Source organism: Onychostruthus taczanowskii, unplaced genomic scaffold (genome assembly GCF_017590055.1).
Source record: "Onychostruthus taczanowskii isolate IOZ18803 unplaced genomic scaffold, ASM1759005v1 scaffold173, whole genome shotgun sequence".
In the NCBI taxonomy this organism is placed as follows: domain Eukaryota; kingdom Metazoa; phylum Chordata; class Aves; order Passeriformes; family Passeridae; genus Onychostruthus; species Onychostruthus taczanowskii.
In genome coordinates, this window is record NW_024498940.1 from 18301 (window position 1) to 38746 (window position 20446).

A 20446-nucleotide genomic window follows, 5' to 3' on the forward strand; every position below is an offset into this window, starting at 1 on the left:
CCCAGCTCACCTGAGACCCCGCTCAGGGACCCCTGGGCTGTCCCTCTGCAGTGCAGAGCCCAGGGAGGTGCTGGGGTCTGGCCCACGGCTCAGGGCTGTGGCTGGGCTGAGGAGCTCTTTCCCTGCCTGGTCCCATCCAGGGGGATCCTGCAGCCTGTGGAAAGGCCAGAGGGATCCTCCCAGAGCCAGCCTCACTCGTGGGGCACTTGCCATCCCTGGCAGCCTGCCAGGGCTCCTTGGGCAGGGCTCCTGGGGCAGGGGTTCCTCGGGCAGGGATTGCCGGGGCAGGGGCTCCCATTCCCTTTGCCATTCCTGTTCCCATTCCTTTTGCCATTCCCATTGCCATTCCCATTCCCATCCCCATCCCCATCCCCGCTCCCGCTCCCGCAGCTCGGGGCAGCGCTGTCGGGCTCGCAGAGCCCCGCTCCCGGCTGGCAGTGATTCGCCACCTTTGCTTTTCGCTCGGGCGCAGGTGGGGGCCGGCCGTCTCTCCTCGCTCGCTCAGCCCGGTTCCCACGCAGGCTTTGCATTTGATTTTTTTTTCCCCCAAGAAATCGTTTCCTGTTGTCGTAACGTAGCCAGATGGGGAGGGTTCAGTGGAAATACCTCGGGAGAGGCTGGCAGAGCCGTGGATCCAGGAAGCAGATCCTCCCCGTAATACTGGCACGGTTTGGTAAGTTCCATCTGAAAAATAAAAAGCTGCTCCTTTGCTGAGTCACAGCCCCTCGGAGCTGGAGCCGTGACAAGCGGAGCCGCCGCTGCCGGAGGTGAGGCGAGGCGAGCGGAGGGGCCGCGGTCCCGCCCGGCTGCTCTTCTCGCTGAAATGATTTTTTAATCACTCATTAAAGGGCTCCGTAAGTTGAACGCCGTCTGTGGGAACGTGCGGCGGCCCTGCTGGCCCGCAGGGTGGGGGTGGCACGGCTGTGCCGAGGCAGAGGCCGGCAGATCCCGGGCACATCCCGGCACATCCCGGCACATCCCGGCACATCCCGGCTCATCCCGGGCAGCCCCGGGCCCGGCCGGGGCACGGAGCGGCTGCGGGCGCTGCCAGCGGCTCGGGATGCGCGTCCCGGACAGCCCCGAGCCCTGCCCCGGGCTGGCAGCTCCCGGAGCGGCCGGAGAGCCGTGCCCGGGGCCAAGGGCAGCTCTGCCGAGCCGGGGCCGGTGCCGGTGCCGGGGCTGTGCCGGTGCCGGGGCTGTGCCGGAGCCGGGGCTGTGCCGGAGCCGGGGCTGTGCCGGTGCCGGGCTGTGTCGGTGCCGGTGCCGGGGCTGTGCCGGGGCTGTGTCGGTGCCGGGGCTGTGCCGGTGCCGCTCTCCCGTTCCGGGCCGTCCCCGCCGCCACAAAGCCCCGTGCAGCCAGGGCCGGAGCTGCTCCAGCCCTGGCACCGGCGTTTGTCTGCTGCGGGGTCACAGCTCCGCCCGTGCCCCCGGGCCCGGCTGGGGGCTGCCGGTGCCCGGTCCGGGACTGGATATGCCCGGTCCGGGGCTGGATATGCCCGGTTCGGGGCTGGATATGCCCGGTCCGGGACTACCGGTGCCCGGTCCGGAGCTGGATATGCCCGGTCCGGAGCTGGATATGCCCGGTCCGGAGCTGGATATGCCCGGTCCGGGGTTGCAGATGCACACCCCAGCTGTTTGTTTCCTGGAGCTTTTTTATCTCCTCGAGCCCGCGGAACTGGGTGTCAAATCCAGAGGAATTTATACAAGGAGGAGAGAGCTGGGATTGCTGAAGGAAAGACAGGAGGGTTCCCGCACAGCAGGGAGGCTGCAGGTAGGACAGGGACACAGGAGCATTTCCTGAGCACCAGTAAAATGTGGCATTTGACACTTGAAAGTAATTCTAGTTCTGTTGAAATGCTGCCAAGATATTATTATCTAGACAGAAAAATGCTCTTAGGCTGTTGTTTCCAGTGTATCTGTGGTCATTTCAATCGCAGATTTGGTTTTTAAAGCAAATCTAAAGTTGCTATTATTGTTAGACATGTTTTCCTTGTACTTTTGAATAAGCTTTTAAAAGTTTTTAAAAGCTCAGCATCTTTAGGACATGGTCCTAAGTGATCCATGAGTGATCAGCCCACCTGCAGCTGCCTGACCACTGCAGGTCACCGTGGCCTGAGCTGACATCCCTGAGGGATGGAGCAGAGTCATGGAATCATAGACTCACTGAATTTATAAAGTTGAAAAAAGCCTTGGTGATCATCAAATCCACCTATTGACCCACACCACCATGAAGTTCACCTCTACCTCATGTCCCTAAGTGCCACATCTGCATTTTTGGAACACTCCCAGGGATGGTGACTCCATCACTGCCCTTGGCAGGACTGGACAATCCTTTCTGTGTAGAAACTTTCCCTGATCTCCAGCCTGAACCTCCCCTGGTGCAACGTGAGGCTGCTTGCTCTCATCCTGAGGAATTCAGCTGGGGCCTCTCCTCCCAGCCCCTTGCACCCTCTCCTGAGCCTCTGGGCTCTTCCCTCTCCTCCTGGCCCAGCAGGGCTCTCCCAGTTTCACCAGGACATCTGTCCCATCCCACTTTGCACCAGGCAAGGGCAAAGCAGGAGCTGTGCTTTCAACACGGGAACAATTAAATGAGGAGGACAATGCTGTCCCCCAAAGGCAGAGTGCAGACACAGGGGAGTGCCAGTCCTGGCCTGCCCTGCCTGCTGCAGGTCGGGGGGCTGGGCTGGGCTGGGCTGGGCTGGATGGGCTGGAAGGGCTGGGCTTTGATGGGCTGGAAGGGCTGGGCTGGATGGGCTGGGCTGGGCTGGGCTGGGCTGAGCTGGGCTGGGCTGAGCTGGGCTGGGCTGGGCTGGAAGGGCAGGAAGGGCTGGGCTGGATGGGCTGACCTTACCTGACCTTACCTGCCCTTACCTGCCCTGCCCTGCCCTGTCCTGCCCTGCCCTGTCCTGCCCTGCGGTGGCTGCTCTGGGTTCAGCACCAGGGACTCAGCTCCTGCCTTTCCCTGCCCAGTGGTGGTTTGGCCCCAGGAGCAGCAGAACGATGGGCAGCTGCTCCCAGGGTTTGTGGTGCGTGATCCCAAGTCAAAGATTCATCCTGCCACTGGAAAAATAATTTCATTTCCTGCCAGTGCCCACAGGGTGGTTTCTTGTTCTTGTATTAGTATGAAAAAGTAACTGAAACGTCCTTTTCACCTACACAGGATCAATCATTTAATAACTTCCTGTTCAATGTCCTTCCAAAAAATCACAGAGCCTCGCTCTTCTCTTACCTGGTCACACCTATTATGTTTCATTTAGGAGAATTTGAGTGGATTAATGAGTGCCTACCATTTAGCTTTCTGCAGCATGATAATGCTTTTCCTCTGATTTCACATCTCCTGCCACTGTAATACCTTATTTACGTTGCTGCGTGCACAGCAGATGTCCTCAGTGATGACTTGATCTTCCCTCCTAAATCTCTGTGTGCAGGACATGTCAAACTGTATTTTTAAATGTAGATTATCTTGTACTTTCACGGATTGAATTTCATGTTGCTAAGTTACCTATTTTTTCTAGTTTGAGGTTATTGTTTGTTTGTTTTTTTTTTTTTTCCTTTTGCCTGCATTGTCCTCTTTCCTGATTGACCTACATAATCCTCTGTTATCAGCAGGTTTTTGTGTCCTGCCCTTTACCAGGTCACCAGCACACCCAGCAGAGCCAGCCCCTGCTCTGGGCCCTGCAGCTGGCATTGGCAGGGATCAGCTCCCTGGAGCAGCAGCTCCTGAGCTGGGTCCCTGCCGTGGCTGCAGTTGTCCAGCACAGAGCTCAGCCTGCTCTCGGGGTGCCCAGGGTGGGCTGTGGGGTGCCCTGGCTGGGCCAGGGGCTGGGCTCAGTGGTCCCTGCGGGCCACATCCAGCTCAGATATTCCGTGATTCCCCAGCTCCGAGCAGTTAATCACAGCAGGGTCCGACCCTGAAGCGTCCTCGTGGAACTGAGATCCAGATTTCCATCCCCACCTCCCCATGGCCTGTGGGGCCAGGACTCACTGAGGTCACTCTGCTGCCCCAGCACAGCCCAGGTTTCTCAGCCCCTCTGCCTGCTGGCAGCCGCTGGCTTGCTGGGCAGGGCTTGCTGGCCATGGCCTTCCCCCCTGGATGTAATGAGCCGTAGGAATTTCCACCGTTTCCATTAAAAGGCTCCCAGGCTCCCCCGGAGCAGAGCAGGCACAGCCATTGCTGTTCCCAGTGCTGCCCCTGCGGGTGCCCAGAGCTCTGCGAGCCGCAGCCCCTCCCTCAGTGCCCTGAGAAGGGCCAGGATGGGCTGGGGGACACATCCCGGCAGGGAGCATCCCCTGGGGCTGGGGACACATCCCCTCGGGCAGGGACACATCCCCTCGGGCAGGGACACATCCCCTCGGGCAGGGACACATCCCCCGGGGCTGGGGGACACATCCCCTGGGGCTGGGGACACATCCCCTCGGGCAGGGACACATCCCGGCAGGGAGCATCCCCTGGGGCTGGGGACACATCCCCTCGGGCAGGGACACATCCCCTCGGGCAGGGACACATCCCCTGGGGCTGGGGACACATCCCCTGGGGCAGGGGCACATCCCCTGGGGCAGGGACACATCCCCTCGGGCAGGGACACATCCCCTGGGGCAGGGACACATCCCCTGGGGCTGGGGACACATCCCCTGGGGCTGGGGACACATCCCCTCGGGCAGGGACACATCCCCTCGGGCAGGGACACATCCCCTCGGGCAGGGACACATCCCCCGGGGCAGCCCGGCCGGGCAGAGCCGCTGCGGCGCTCCCGGAGCAGCGATCGGACGGGCACAGCCCTTCCTTGGCTGAGGAGCAGCGCGGTGCCAGAGGCCACGTTCCCTGGAGGAGTAAATGCAGGAGGCTGAGAGACTGGAGAATCCGAGCTCAAATCCCAGATTACCCGGCTGCCACACTAACCCAGGAGAGGGAAGGGCTGCGCTGCAGCTTCTGCAGCCCGTAACCGGAGCTGGCGGTGGGAATGCTTCCCCGCTTCGTGGTGTAGCACATTTCACACGGAAAAGCAGGGCCGGTGCTTTTCCTGATCATCTGCACATCTGAGGGGGAGATTCCTGCAGGGAAGGGCTTCCCGAGAGGAGGCATCGGCCAGGAGAGGCTACTTGGGAACGAGTCACTTGGCCTCAGAGGTGAACTCCAGGAAGTCAATTTTAGTGACCCAGTGGAGAGCACAGGCAGAGGCAGCTGTAGAAGTTCCTCTTTTCCCTTTTTTTTCCCTTGTTATTGTTGTTGTTGTTGTAAGTCTTGGTAAAAAAAAAAAAAAAAAAAAAAAAAAAAAAAAAAAAAGGTTATAGAGTTCTTGTGTTAAAAGTAAGATTTTCCCAGAGAAATGGATCAGAGAATCCCAGAATGGTTTGAGTTGGAAAGGACCTCAAACTCCTGAGCCGTGTGTGCAGAGCTCTCCTGGCAGAGCTGCCCTGGCCAAGGCAGCAGCACGGGGTCTCTGTGCCTGGGGCTGTGCCTCCGTGCCCCCGTGGGCACAGCCTGTGGCTTATGCCACACCAGCACTTCCCACTGCTCTGAGCTCTTTGCCATGTGCCTGCAGCCTTTTCCTTCCTGCCTGTTGCTCTGTCTCTCCTCTGGAAGCAGGAGCTTTGTTCTGCCAGGCTGGTCAGGGATTCTGCTCTTCGGCTGGGAGGACATCTTGATTCCAGGATTTTATTCAGTCATCTTCCAGGGGTTGTTCTTGTTATAAAATCCTTTTTATAATGGATCTTTTCTGCATAGTGGAAATATTTATTTAGCTGGTGCCTGAAGGGGCTCCAGGAGATCTGCAGAGGGACTGGGGACAAGGCATGGAGGGACAGGACACAGGGAATAGCTCCCAGTGCCAGAGGGCAGGGCTGGATGGGAGACTGGGAATTGGGAATTGTTCCTGGCAGGGTGGGCAGGCCTGGCACAGGGTGCCCAGAGCAGCTGTGGCTGCCCCTGGATGCCATTTGAGCACTTTCTGTGTTCTGAACTCGTTTGCCATCTCTGGGTTTGGTCTCTCTCTTTGCCTCCCCCAGCAATAGCCATGCTGGAAGCTCCACCTGGTGCAAGCACGGCAGGCTCTCCGTTGCTCTGACCTGCCTGCCCCCAGAACGTCCCGAGGCTCTCTGGATGCTCCCCAGGGATCACCTTCCCAGCTGGAGGCTGGCACGGGTCCCAGAGCTCACCCTGCCAGCCCTCGGCTCCGCAGGGAACCGGGAGGGACAGGAATGCTGTGGGTCCCTGGCACTGCTGCCCCGTGGGTACCACCCCACAGCACACCCCGCCACTGCAGGCTGGGCCTGCTCTGCTCTCCTCCTCAGTCTCTGCTTGTGTTTATTTATTGTGAGCCCAGCATCTCGGGCAGTAACAGGGCAGAGGTGGGCTGGCGTTAGGGAGGAGACTCGCAGCAAGTGTCACAAAAAGGTCATTTAAACCAGGATGTTCAGTAATGAAAAATCAGGTTGGAGATAATCTCATCCTCGGTTTTCCAGGCTGCAGGAACAGCTTTTCAGCAGAGCCTGATGGACATCTCCCAGCTGTTTGCATTGGGAGATTAATCAACTTTCCATTCGAATTCTTGTCTGTTGCTCTGAAATGTCAATTTTTATCTTGATTTAGAGCTGGGCACACACCTACTGAGAAGTAAAGCACACTGTCAAATAGAAATGTAATTTTTGGATAGTGTGGGTCAGCCTAAAGAAAGGTTCCTACTCCCATCAGTGTCTTTCCCTGCTGCCCAGTTCCTCACAGCTGAATTTAATGATGATGAATCAGTCTGGAAATTAACCTTAATTCTGAAACCCAAAGCGCACTGGTTTTGTTGCCACTGTTGAGTCTGTTATTTTTCAAGCTCATTTACAAATTGAATAAATCCAAGAACTAAAAATCTTTTATAAGAGCGCAGCAATTAAATACTGCCTTTTCCATCCTCAAATCCAGCTGTGTTGTGTGTTGGTGCCGAAGAGGGTTGGAGAGGTAGCATTAAATAGTTATTTAGGGACGTTAATAACATGCTTAAAATGTTTCCATCAAGTGCTTTTGGATGGTGCGATGCCATCTGTGTTACAGTTGATTTAGTTAATTATACAGGCATGAATTCCTTGGGAGAAGGGATGGCATTGCTCTAGCAGCTTGTTTGTGAGCAAGAGAGCACAGTGACACGCTATTAAACTCGTGGAACTGGGTCTGAAATATATTCCTCACTAATAGTCCTCCCCAAATCACACTGAGCTGCTGCAGTTGAACACATCATTTGGGTGGGTGTGCTTTTGGAGTTTATTGCACAAACTCCAATGGATTTTTGTACCTTAAATATTGGGAGTTAGCTGGGAAAAAGGAGAAATTGCTTTCCTAGCTAGTCACCTGTTTTAATTGATTATTGCTCTTTCTGCAAATTAGCCCTAAGTGCTGTACAATTAAACAGGTGCCCTGCTGTGAAACGTGCCTGCTGGGATCCAGCAGCAATTGTGCCTGCCGGGATTGTGTCAGAGACTGTCCTGAGCTGGGAGCCAAGGCTCACCCCGTGCAGCCCTGGCCCTGCACAGGCACCCCAAAATCCACCCTGGCACCCCTGGAGCTCTGGCAGCCTCGGGGCCATGCCTGAACCCTCTGGGGATGGAGCTGTCCCTAAATCCAGCCTAAACTCCCCTGGCCCAGCCTCAGCTGCTCCCTATAAACCATAATCAGCTTCATAATGACACCCACCTAAGGTTTGCCCTGGAAACCAAACCCAGAGAACCTGTGTGAGGCTCGTGATGAAGAACCAGAGGGGGGGTTTGGATCCCTGGGGGTGGCACAGACAGGGAACCTCACACCCGAGGGAGGCTGCCCAGAGCAGCTGGAAGCTGCAGGTGTAGAGCTCACAAAGGACACGATCCACCCATCAATGAGTTAAAGCCAACAGCGCTGGAAGGATTAATCTTTGAGGAAAAATCCAGGTCAGTTGGGATTTGACATGTGTCTGTTTCAGCTGCTGGAATCATCTAATCCTCAGCAAAACTTTGGCTAGACTTCCGTCTGCAGAGATGTCAGGGGTGAGGGGCGGAATTATTTTGAATTTAAAGCAGATATTATATCATGAAAGATAGGTTTCAGAGCTTCCTTCACACTGGGAAGCATTGGTTGGACATTTATTTCCCTTCTGGAAATGGAGACTTGCTCTACAGCAGGCAGCTCAGGTACCAGGGAGTGTTACCTTTGCAGGGTGGGGAGGCACCTGTGCTACCTGTGCAACTCCTGCAGCTACAGCACGGACCAGCCAGGGGTGCCCCTGGGTCTGCCCTGGGTCACCCACACTGCTTGTATTTAAAAAAAATAATAATTTCATCAAATTAGTCTCGATCTAAACAGCACAGAGAAAATATTCCTCATAGAATGTCCAGGGAAGGGAATGGAGCTGGGAGGATTCTGTAGGTGAATCCATGGGGTCTGCACGTGAAGGAAATGCACAGCAGAGCCCTGTGTGCAGGACAATCCCTGTCTTGGCCTGCTCCCTCCTTTTCCCATTCAATTCCCAGCAGGTTTCCTTCTCCCCTTGCAGCTGAGTGAGTAATGCTGTGTTTATATGGATGTGTGACAAATGTTTATGTGCATAGAGCCCAAAGCACAGCTCCAGCATGGGACATGATTGCATGGCTTAGCATGAAATTCCTTTTCAGAGGAAAACTCATTTTCTTGCATTTGCATCTCTAGGCTGGTGCAATCCTAATGGAACGTGGATATTACTCATGTGAAAAAGTGGGAGCTCAGCCATAAACAATATTATATTTTCTTTCTATCTTAGTATTTCAGAGTGCACCAGAGGCTCAAAAAGGTTTATTTAAACTAATAAATCAGAACAATTTGTCAAAAACAGAGACCACCAGTGCTCACAGGGCTGTGGCAGATGTTGGAAATGTTCCATATTTGTAAGAACAGTGTTCTGCTTTCAAATATTGGTACCCTGGGTAGGGATTAATTCACTTATTTTTAAGCATGGTGAAACATTCATTTCTGCAACTACTACCTAGAAAACACATTTCCCAATTAGTCTTGATGTCTGGATTGCAAGTCAGGAGGCAAAGGGAGCGCTGAGCCCTGCTCGAGGCAGCTCTGATGCATTATTGATGCTGTTTTCAATATCAAACATGCCAGGAATCAGATGCATCATCTACCCTCCCAGCATCAGAAATACCATGACCTTTCTGTCCTCTTAAGGTGATGTGTCTGATAGCTGCCCCTTCTGTGTAACTCATGGGGAAAATGAAGGGAAAATCGTGGGGCTTTCCAGGGATTGGTGACTGGTTTTCCAGGGAATGTCTCCTGTGCCCAGTGCCGCGGGGAGGGGAGCTGCTCTGTGCCCTGTTGAGGTCTGTGCTCAGGGACATCCCGAGGTCCCCACGTGTCCCCAGCACCAGAGCAGAGCCTGGAGCAGCAGCTCTGTGTCCCCTCACCGCGAGGAGCCAGCTCCTGCCTCTGGCTCAGCACGCTGCTGCTGGGCTGGGAACGTTTCTGTGGCATGTTTTCCTCCCAGTATTTGTGATGAATGTTCCTCCAGGCCTGGCCTGGCAGCTGGCCCTGTGCCCAGGGCTGCTCCGGCTGCAGGGCCACACTCGTGGCAGCACAAGCCACCACTGTGGTGGCTCCAACAATGGCACTTGTCCCCCTGCACTCACACAAGGCCGTGGCTGTCACGGGGAGCTGCCGTGCCCTGTTCAGCCCTGTTCCATTCTTACCCTGGGAACAGCAGCCAGCGAGTCCAGCTCTGCTGGTCCAGCACCAGATATATCCATTTTTCTATTCTATTCTATTCTATTCTATTCTATTCTATTCTATTCTATTCTATTCTATTCTCTGCTATGCTATTCTCTGCTATGCTATTCTATTCAATGCTATGCTATTCTATTCTATATATATCTATATATATGTATCCATAATCTATCTATATGTATCTGTACATATATATGTGTATATATGTACATATATATGTGTATCTGTACATATATATGTGTATATTTATCTGTATACCTGGCTGCAGCATCACACCTGGGCCCTGCCATCCTTCACGTCCCCAGTTCTGTGCCAAGGGAAGGCTCCACCATCACCTCCTCGGGGCTGGACACTGGTGACACTGGTGACATGGCTCAGTGGGCATGTGGTCATTCCTGGGTGACCCTGTGCAGGGCCAGGAGTTGGAGCTCAGTGATGGAAGCAGCTGCCTGGCATGAAATGTGTCAGTTCATACCGCTAAGCCTTCGTAACATTTTAAAGAAAATTTAAAAGCTGCAACACAGTAAGCATCAGGATCTGTGCTCTACAAATTGACCTCGGGCAGAATTCCCACCCAGCAAACTCTGCTCCCTGGTACCAGCTCCTGAGTTTCCTCTTCTGTAAGCACACAAATGTAAATTCTCTGTCAAAGGAATCCTGTTAGCAATTACTCTCTCAAATCCCTGTACCATTCAAATGATGATTTGTCTGCCATTCATGTGGAAGCAGTTAAAGCTTCTGGGTCGTTTCCTCAGGTTGTGAGCTAACCTGGCTCACTCTGCCTCTGCCTTTGCAGGGAATCCTCTAAGAAAATAATTGTAATGTGCACAAAGGGCTCATTTGCTGCAGCAGGTACAGCTCTGTGCCTGTGGCTACAGGCTGCCCCATTTTTTATCAGCAAAGAAAGGGGGTTTTAAATCTCCAGTGGTGTGTTGTGTCTGCTTGCACAAAGCAGCAAGAACCTTAAATGCAAAGAACGTGTACTCATGTTACAGATTTCTCAGGCAATATCTTTAAAATTTAATTTATTTCTATTTCTTTGCCCAATCAAACATGTTTCTTTTTATAGAAACTTCCAGGCTCCAGAGTCAGGCACCAGCCTGAGAAACAGCAGAACTGAGACTGTTTGTACCACCTTGGTTTGGACAATGAATACCAGGAGCGTTATTTTATTCTCCCACTTGTTTCTCTAGGTCTCAGCCTCCCTCCTCCCCTGACCCACTGTCCTCTGTGATTTCTCTGGCTCTCAGCAGCTCTGCCCTCCCAAACTCCAGCCCTCTCCCAGCCTTATATCCCATATTTATATCCCAGAGCAGCTGCCTCCCTTGGCTCTTTTCTCCCTGACAGAGTCAGGCTTTTGCTCTTGGAATTGAAACCAGGCCCCTTTTTATCACAATGTTGTTGTGGAGGTTGTTTCTGCTGCTGTTTTGCCATTCTCATTTGTGGTTGCTCTCTCCTTGCAGCTGCCCTGACCTGCTGAGCCCCATCCCCGTGCCTGGACAGGGACAGAGCCTCTGGTGTGTTGGACCATGAGGGACAGGGCGAGGCACTGAGGGTCTCCAGCCAGGAACACTGCTGCCCACGTTAACAGGATTGCTTTTAAAAAGGTCGGAAATGTTCTCCCAAATCTGAGCACTTTTTAATGGAATTTTGTTGTATGACCATCGCGTGGTTCCATGACTCTATGAAAATAGAATAGAAATAAAATCTTCCCAGTGGTTGCTGTCTCTGGGCCATGGCAGTGCCAGGGACTGGTGGGTGGGTGGCCCTCCTGAATTCCCCATCCTCTGCCCTGTGTGGGTTCCCCATCCTCTGCCCTGTGTGGGTTCCCCATCCTCTGCCCTGTGTGCATTCCATATCCTCTGCCCTGTGTGCATTCCCCATCCTCTGCCCTGTGTGCATTCCATATCCTCTGCCCTGTGTGCATTCCATATCCTCTGCCCTGTGTGCATTCCCCATCCTCTGCCCTGTGTGTGTTCCCCATCCTCTGCCCCGTGTGAGTTCCCCATCCTCTGCCCCGTGTGGGTTTCCCATCCTCTGCCCTGTGTGCATTCCATATCCTCTGCCCTGTGTGCATTCCCCATCCTCTGCCCTGTGTGGGTTCCCCATCCTCTGCCCCGTGTGGGTTCCCTCTGCCCTGTGTGCATTCCCCATCCTCTGCCCTGTGTGGGTTCCCTCTGCCCCGTGTGGGCTCCAGGACAATAATTGTCAGATGAAGGAATGGGCACTGCCTGGCAGGAGGGTGCAGCTGGTGGGGACAGGCCCTGCTCCCAGGGAATGAGGGATGGGACAAGAGGCTGCATCAGAGGAGGTTCAGGTTGGATGTTGGGCTGCACTTCTCCATGGAAAGGGCTGTCCAAGGAAGTCCCCATCCCTGGAGTGATGTAAGAGCCTTGTGGATGTGGCACCTGGAGATGTGGGGGTTGGACTGAAAGGTCTTAGAGGACTTTTCCACCTGAGCAAAGGTGTGATTGCACACCTATCCCAGGGAGTGCAGCCCTTCCAGCTGACCCTTCCTCCTGTGATTGCACACCTGTCCCAGGGAGGGCAGCCCCTGGGCTGTCCCTCGGGCTGTGCTGGGTGCTGTGTCCCTGCAGGCAGTGGCAGCCTGTCCTTGTCCCTCCCTGCAGGCCCCAGAAGATGTAGAGCGGGAGCCGCGAGCCGCGGGGCCGGGCGTCCCTCACCATGGCCAAGAGGGGCTCCAGCAGCCGCGCCAGGGGGGACAAGCCCGACGCCCTGGCCGCCCTGCAGGCTGCCAACGAGGAGCTCAGGGCCAAGCTCACCGACATCCAGATCGAGCTGCAGCAGGAGAAGAGTAAGGTGGGCACTTTTCCCTCCCGTGAGCGCGGTTCGGTGTCGCGCGGAGAGGTCAGGAATGCCAGAATTCTCCCTGTGCTTCTTCCCTTTCCCTTTCACACTGATGCCATTTGGGTTTGGCACCCTAACTCCTCCAAACTGAGTGCTTACCCACACGTGCAGCACTAAACCTCAGCTGTGCCTCCTGCCTAATTCCCAAGTTCCAAGGAGACACAGCCTCCCTCAGCCTTTGGGACAGGGACAGCGGATGGGGCTGGAGCCTCAGCTCTAAGAGTTCCAGCCCTTGCCCTCAGATCACTTCTCAGCAGGAGCATGGAATATTATTTGTTTTTCCCCAGTTTTCCAAATCAGTTTCCACTGATAGACTTATTGGGGGGTTTCAGTTCCAGAACAGAAATGTTACCCTGCAGGGACAAAATGATACTTTGCATTTTCCATGAATTTGCATCACTACTAGGCATTTTAGACCATGAATCTGACACACAGGTATAAATAAATAGAATGATCCTTTTGCTGTGCAGCAGCATTTGCAGCTTTAAGGCTGAGGACTTTGTTTTCTTGCTCCCTGTCCTTCACAGCCACTTCTGGCCATGGCTTCTCTAGAGTTTATGGCATGGTTCTAAACTGAAACATCACTTGAGCCTTGTGTGGTCAGGTACAGTCAGTTATTTCTGCTGAATAATTCATCACTTAAAAAGCATCTGGTAAAATGCAGCTGTTGGGGCTTCACAGGAGCTTGCACAGAGATTTTTGTGTCCTGCTTGTGCACGTGCAGGTTTAGCCTGTGTGCCTGAGTGAGCCAGAGTGATGGCCTTGGCATCTGATTTTTCCTTTATTTTGGGGGTAATGTGCTGTGAGAGCTTCTGGAGAATAAAGTAAGGACTCAGACTTACTCAGAAGGTGCTGACTGATTCCTGAATGTGTATTAAACATGAGCCTGCAGTGAAAGAAAGGTCTTTGCTACCAGCAGTTTGTAGACACAGACACACCAGCACTGAGGTGAATACTGTAAAGTCATCTGTACCACTTTTAAATGATCTCATGATATGTATTCATTGTTTGGTTGACTGAAAATACTATTTTATTGTCCTTATAGGTCAGCAAGTTGGAAAGGGAGAAGAATCAGGAAGTGAAGCAGATCAAGGAGCACGAACAGCATAAAAGCACAGTGGTGGTCACAGAGCTCAAAGTCAAACTTCACGAAGACAAAATGAAAGAGCTCCAAGCTGTCCGAGAAACTCTTCTGAGACAGCACGAAGCTGAGCTGCTCAGAGTGATAAAAATTAAGGACAATGAAATCCAGAGGCTGCAGACCCTGCTCAACGCCGTGCGTGACGGGGCCCCCGACAAGGTGAAGACGGTGCTGCTCACCGAGGCCAAGGAGGAGGCCAAGAGGGGCTTCGAGGTGGAGAAAATCAAAATGCAGCAAGAGATTTCCGAGCTGAAGGGGGCTAAGAAGCAGGTGGAGGAGGCTCTGACGATGGTGATCCAGGCTGACAAAATCAAGGCAGCGGAGATCAGGAGCGTGTACCACCTGCACCAGGAGGAGATCACCCGCATCAAGAGGGAGTGCGAGAGGGAGATCCGCAGGCTGGTACGTGTCGCTCTCTGCTCCTGGAGCTGTGCTCCTGGCAGGAAATGAGCGCTGCTGGGCGGGTGTGGAAACTCCGGGGCTTGCTCCAGGTCTGTTTACATTCGCTAGCAGAAAGGGTTTTGAAAAGTATTAGGATGTTTGGTGAGAAACTCCTTTATCCGTGTGGATAAAGAGCCTGTGGATGCCGTTCACGTTAAAGGTAGCAGGAAGAGCCCTCAGGTTCCTGGCTGGTCAGGGGAATGCTACAGCAGTTATGTGTCTTGGGTTATGCCTCTATTTCCTCAGCCAGCCTTCCTTCCTGAGCCACCTTGGTCCCTCCTTTCCCTGCCTTTGCTGGTTTCCGTGGACATCCCATAGTGAGGCTTACACAACCCCAAATGCTCTTTGTCTGCACCCCTGAGTGCTGCCCAGGCAGCAGGGCACTCAGGGGCAGCTCTCTCCATGGCCACCGTGGTGGTTTGTCCCAGGACAGGCTGCTTCTGCTCCTGTGTGGCTCCCAGCTGAGCAGGTGGCTGGGATCTCACCTGGCCCCAGGTGTGGCTGCTCAGCCTGCCCTCACCTAACCCAACACAGCTGCAGCAGCTCCACTCTCAAAGGCAACAGCTTCACCCTGCGCCCTTGGAGATGTCCCCTGGCCTGGGGAGGATGGAAGGGGTGCTGGTGCTTGGAAAAGGGGGCAATCCCGTGGGAGGGAGCTCCTGGCAGGGAAGGCTTTGCAGCAGAGCCTGGCAGGCCAGCAGCGCCCTGTGGGCTCAGGGTTCACTGCTGCTGCCCCTGCCTTGTGACCCACCCTCCTGAGCCCCTGAGGGCTGCAGCCTTGCCCGGGGCCTGGGGACACAGCCTGCCCCGAGATGTGAGCCTTGGGTCTTGTCTCAGTGCCTGCGTGGTGCCACCATCGTCCTGTGTTTGCCACGCTGCTTACAGCTCTCAGTGCCCTGGGACAGACACAGCCCTCAGCTGTTACCCAAACACTAAATAAAATTAAAATGCCCAAAGAGCTTCAGCCTGGCCCCAGATCAAAGGCTGGCAGTGTGACCACGCTGCAGAGACCCCCTGCCCTGGAGGATGCTGTCCAGCATCACCTGAGCCCTGACCCCCAAAGGGCCTTGCAGTGTCCCCTGCCTTTATTTAGCCTCCTCTCAGACTTGAGGCTGTTAAGGTTTTTTCATAGATTATTTTATTTTTATGAAGAGGATATTAAAAGCAATTTAGAGCCAAGTGCTCCATTGATGCTGTTCAAATATCCTGCAGTGTAAGTACATTCCCCTCTCACCACACATCACCGGTGCATCGATTTCATTCAGCACAGTGAATGGGGGGCTAATGGACATCCTAAATAAACTTGCTGCATCACGTGGAAAGTTCCCACTAATGGCCTTTAATGTAGAAGCTGTAAAATAAATATGGTCTTAGTTACAGGGAGCAGAGTGGCTCAACGGGATGTTATCTAAACTGCCTTTTTGAAAATCAAATGTTTTTTAAAAAGTTCCTGCTTGCAACAATCAGATTGGCTCACTGCACCAATGAAATGACCTGATGCCATGACTTTACAAACCCTGAGTGCCTCAAGGGCTCTTCTCAGCCCCACGGGCTCCTCAGTTATTCTGGTGGGAGCTGGTGGCTCCTGGCACCTTGTGGGGAGGGCTGGGGTCTGGTGCAAGGCTGTGCCCTGCTAACAGAGAATCAGGGGGGCACTGCCTCAGCTTCAGGGCATTTTCTGTGCTTGCATGGACTGGCAGTCTGTGACAGGAGCAGAGGGAGCGGCCTCAGGCTGGGCCAGGGCAGCTCAGGGTGGGCACAGCAGGAATTTCCCCATGGAAAGGGGGATCAGGAACTGGCAGTGCCCAGTTACTGATCCTCCAACAGGCAGGGTTGGAGTGCCCATCCCTGCAGGTGGCACCTGGAGGTGGCACTCAGAGCTCTGGGCTGGGGACAGGGCACAGCTGGCACTCCAGGGTCTGTGATTCTGGGTGTTCTCCAGATAAACCCCAGCTCCTCACTGCAGCCATTCCCTGGGCCAGGAGGGATGCCAAAGGCTCCAGCCCCTTCCCGTGGAGTGGGGCTGACAGCTCCCAGCGCTGCAGGCAGCACAGGAAGGCAGCTGGGCGGTTTGGGGTGTTTTTAGGTGATTTTGGGTGTTTTTGGGTGTGCTGGGCTGGCACACGTGCCTGCTGTGTCTGTGGCTGCCCAGGCTGGTTCAGTGCCCTGGCTCAGCTCAGGGGGCCCTGCAGGAGATGGAATCCCCCTGCAGATGGCAACGAGTGCGTGTGGCAGCAGCCTCCTTTGCAGAGAATGCCTCATTTCAGTGAACCACTCTTAAATTTCAATTTGTGCATTCTAAACCGCCTTAGAACACTGCGTGGCTGTGTTTAATGGCATTTGTGTGGGCAGGAGCACTCCCTGCTGACTGTGTGCACAGCCAAGCCAGCAGCTGTCAGCCTGCAGCGTTCCCCAAGCCTTGATGCTCGCTAAGTGGGGACCAAAATTCACTGTGGTGCAGAGCATTTGAACCTTAATTAACTCTAGGTTCGTCAGGAAGGAGAAGTTCTGCACAGCCGTGGCCACTGCAGCCTCCTCACTCCCGTCTCCTTTTTCAGGGGACTGAGAAATCAGAAAGACTGAGGAAATGGGCTTTGCTGGAGCCTGGGGAGTGGTTGTTTTCAATCTAGATAAACTTTAGCTGATCAGGAGTATCAAAAGCTTTAATAACCTGTGCCAATCCCCCTGTGAGATCACTGGGCATGGAGAGCTTCAGAGCTCCCTGGTGGCAGGGCCACCCCACAGCCAAAGAGGGGATCAAGGTTCTGAGCCTCTGCTCTCAGAGACCCTGAGCTCTGCCAGGCTGTGCTGAATTAGTGAACGTGTCTGATACCAAGGGTGGGATCACATGAAAGGGTAGGAAGCAGATTTTTAAATATTGATTTTATTGGTGATTGATTTAGTCTCTACCCTCTGCTTTGGTTTCCCTCACGTGTTGAGAAACCCCATGTCTGGGACTGCAAGGGTGGCTCAGCACCTGAAAGGTAGACACACATTCAAGGTGGACTGTTCCTTCTTCCACCTGAGGATTTCTTAGTCATTTGTGGTTTGCCACAATTACCATTACTAATTTACCACTTTATTTTTCCAACTAAACCCAGGCTGAAGGATTTTGTTGTACATAAAAGCCAGACAACATAGGCTTAGGAGGGTCAGGAAACTCCTCATGCTGGGGTTCCTTTCCTGTCTCACAGGCCAGCTTTTAACACTTTTCTCTGTGCACCTAAACAAGGAGTTCCTGTTTGCTGGGCTGTAACCACGCTGTCGTTGTGCTGCAGCATCCCTGACTCTGGTAGAGCTGGGCAGCTCCGTGGGGCTGTGCTGCAGCAGGAGCTCTGTGCAGGGCTGCTGGCAAGGCCTGCCGGCTGTGCCGGGCTCGGAGCGGCTCCCAGCCCGAACCTGGCCAGGACTGCCGGCTGTGCTGGGCTCGGAGCGGCTCCCAGCCCGAACCTGCCCCGGCCCTGCCGGCTGTGCCGGGCTCGGAGCGGCTCCCAGCGCGAACCTGGCCAGGACTGCCGGCTGTGCTGGGCTCGGAGCGGCTCCCAGCCCGAACCTGGCCAGGACTGCCGGCTGTGCCGGGCTCGGAGCGGCTCCCAGCCCGAACCTTGCACGGCCCTGCCGGCTGTGCTGGGCTCGGAGCGGCTGCCAGCCCAAACCTGCCCCGGCCCTGCTGGCTGTGCTGGGCTCGGAGCGGCTGCCAGCCCAAAACTGGCAGGGGTGCTGCCGCTGGCTGGGGAGCCGGGGCAGGGGCAGGGGGGCTGGCTCTGCGCAGGGAGGGAGGGAGGGAGGGGACAGCCGCTGTGCGTGTCCCCTGTGCCTCAGCCCTTCTCCCAGGGCCGCCCTGTCCCCTCCTGCCTGGGCAGCTCATCGGGCAGGCCCCAGCTCTCTGGCAGTCCCCCTGGGGCTGGGACAGGTCTCCTGACACGTCCTGATGCCAGCTCAGACCGTGGGGAGCTGTGCCTGCAGTGGACAGGGATTCCCCTCTGTGCCCCCCGCCTGGGGATGCCTTTGATCAGGCACTGGCAGATGCAAAGGCCATTTTTGACAGCACTGTCAGCTTGCAGGGGCTCAGGGAGAGCGAAGGGGCAGCGGTCCCAGCCAGGACCCTCAGGCTGGGTTTGAACGAAGGTGGCAATGATGACTTTAACAGAGTCACGCTCAAAGCTGGCGCTGCAGGAGCACCAGGGGCAGCGCGTCTCCGAGCAGCTGGCACCAGCCGTGCCGGGGCTGCCTCAGCGAGCAGGCACACCAACATCCACAAACATCCATCCAGCCCTGCGGGGGGGGGCTCCTGCACTGCCGCCCTCCCCAGCTCCGGCAGCAGGCAGGGTGGGAGCAGGGAGAGCAGCCAGAGCCCTGCTCCAGGACCGGCACGGCGCGGCACGGCACAGCACGAGGCCCGGCTGGCCCTGCCCGGGGGCTCCGTGCCCACGGCCCCGCACCGCTGTCAGTGAGTTCTGGGCCCCTTGCCCTGCCTCTCCTTCTCCCAGCCGTGTGCTGAGCACATCTTTCCCTCCGTCTGTGCTCTTTCCACACTGTCTCTGTCTGTCAGTGGCTGCAGGCACCAAACTTGTGCACGTGTCATGCAGGGCAGTTTAGTCAGGAAGCACGGCACAGCCCAGCCCAGCCCGGCACAACCCAGCCCAGCCCTGCACAGCCCAGCCCGGCCCAGCCCAGCACGAGGCCCGGCTGGCCCTGCCCGGGGGCTCCGTGCCCACGGCCCCGCACCGCTGTCAGTGAGTTCTGGGCCCCTTGCCCTGCCTCTCCTTCTCCCAGCCGTGTGCTGAGCACATCTTTCCCTCCGTCTGTGCTCTTTCCACACTGTCTCTGTCTGTCAGTGGCTGCAGGCACCAAACTTGTGCACGTGTCATGCAGGGCAGTTTAGTCAGGTGAAGGGAGATGTCAATGCTGCTGTTTGCTTGTGGTTTATGAAGGTTATGTTTAGGGATATTTTTTTTTTTTCTGGAAAACCAACCGTTAGTGAAATGCTGTGAAATGTTTTGTGTTTTCTCATCTCTTTGTTCCTCCCAATTTCATGTGTTGCCTTTGTTGTAATATGTCTTTGTTTCCGTATAAATAAGAATCAACTACCCAATATTCTGCTTATTTTAAGCAAATAATCATTTGATGGTGTGCTATCTTTTCATCTGTGCATCCATTTAGATTTCTCCTCATGAGGCATTTAGCAGAAAGACCTCAGGTGCTCTGGAGCACCTTTGACTTTGTTTCATTCACAGTCAGCAGACACTGCCTGCACGGACATGGTTGGAAGGGTTGTTAGTCAATGGCACCCAAAATCCCTTTCATTTGCTCCATTTTGCTTTCCTGGTGCCTGGGTGACCTGCCCTGGGGGGGCCACGTTGGCATTTACTGCAAACAAAGTCCTTGGAGTGGCTGTTGCTTCCCTATGTCATTTTTTTCCAGATTTACAGACCAAGCAGAGATAAAAGTAATACAGCTCTAACAAGGCAAAATGTTCTTATTTGAAGCAGGCCGGGTTTAAAAACTGACCGTTGAAATTAAATGTCTGAAGTCTCAAAAACCGATGGCAAAAACCCTGTGTTTGTGGAGGCTGACAGCAGCTGGCAGAGCCCTGAGCGGGGGCAGCACCCAGCCCTGCTGGGCTGGGATCAGGATTCCTTCCCTGGGCTGGGATCAGCTGGGCTGGGATCAGCTGGGCTGGGATCAGCTGGGCTGGGATCAGGATTCCTTCCCTGGGCTGGGATCAGCTGGGCTGGGATCAGCTGGGTTGGGATCAGGGATTTCCTTCCCTGGGCTGGGATCAGCTGGGCTGGGATGAGGATTCCTTCCCTGGGCTGGGATCAGCTGGGCTGGGATGAGGATTCCTTCCCTGGGCTGGGATCAGCTGGGCTGGGATCAGGATTCCTTCACTGGGCTGGGATCAGGGATTCCTTCACTGGCCAGGGCTCAGCTGGGCTGGGATCAGGGATTCCTTCACTGGCAGGACCCAGCTGCCCTCGTGAACTCCAGCCAGACCAGGGTCAGATCCTGGCTGATCCCATGGGATGTGCACGGGCCCTTGGCACAGGCAGACAGGGAAGGAGAGTGTTAGAGGTCACTGGGCATTTGTCATGTAAGCACTTCACGATTTTGCATAATGTTTATTATGTGTGAGTAAAACCTCTCATGGAAGAGGAATTGCTCACAAGGGAGACTTTTGGACAAATTTTTTTTTTTTAAAAAATCATATTTCCTCTAGGAATTTTGAAAATTTAAAGGATACTGAGGTTTAAAACTTAACAATCCACATTTTCTGG

General features: G+C 54.7%; 1 protein-coding gene across 1 annotated transcript in view; it reads left to right on the forward strand.

Annotated features, from left to right (window-relative positions):
- The first annotated feature begins 605 nt into the window (after positions 1-605).
- The window catches only part of JAKMIP3 (Janus kinase and microtubule interacting protein 3), a 43365-nt gene continuing 23524 nt past the window's right edge, over positions 606-20446 (forward strand). Inside the window, exons 1-4 of the mRNA XM_041400155.1 lie at positions 606-673; positions 11182-11325; positions 12349-12538; positions 13632-14129. Of these exons, the coding sequence (XP_041256089.1) occupies positions 12404-12538; positions 13632-14129 (633 nt within the window). The 5' untranslated portion in view covers positions 606-673; positions 11182-11325; positions 12349-12403. The remainder of the gene's footprint in view (positions 674-11181; positions 11326-12348; positions 12539-13631; positions 14130-20446) is intronic.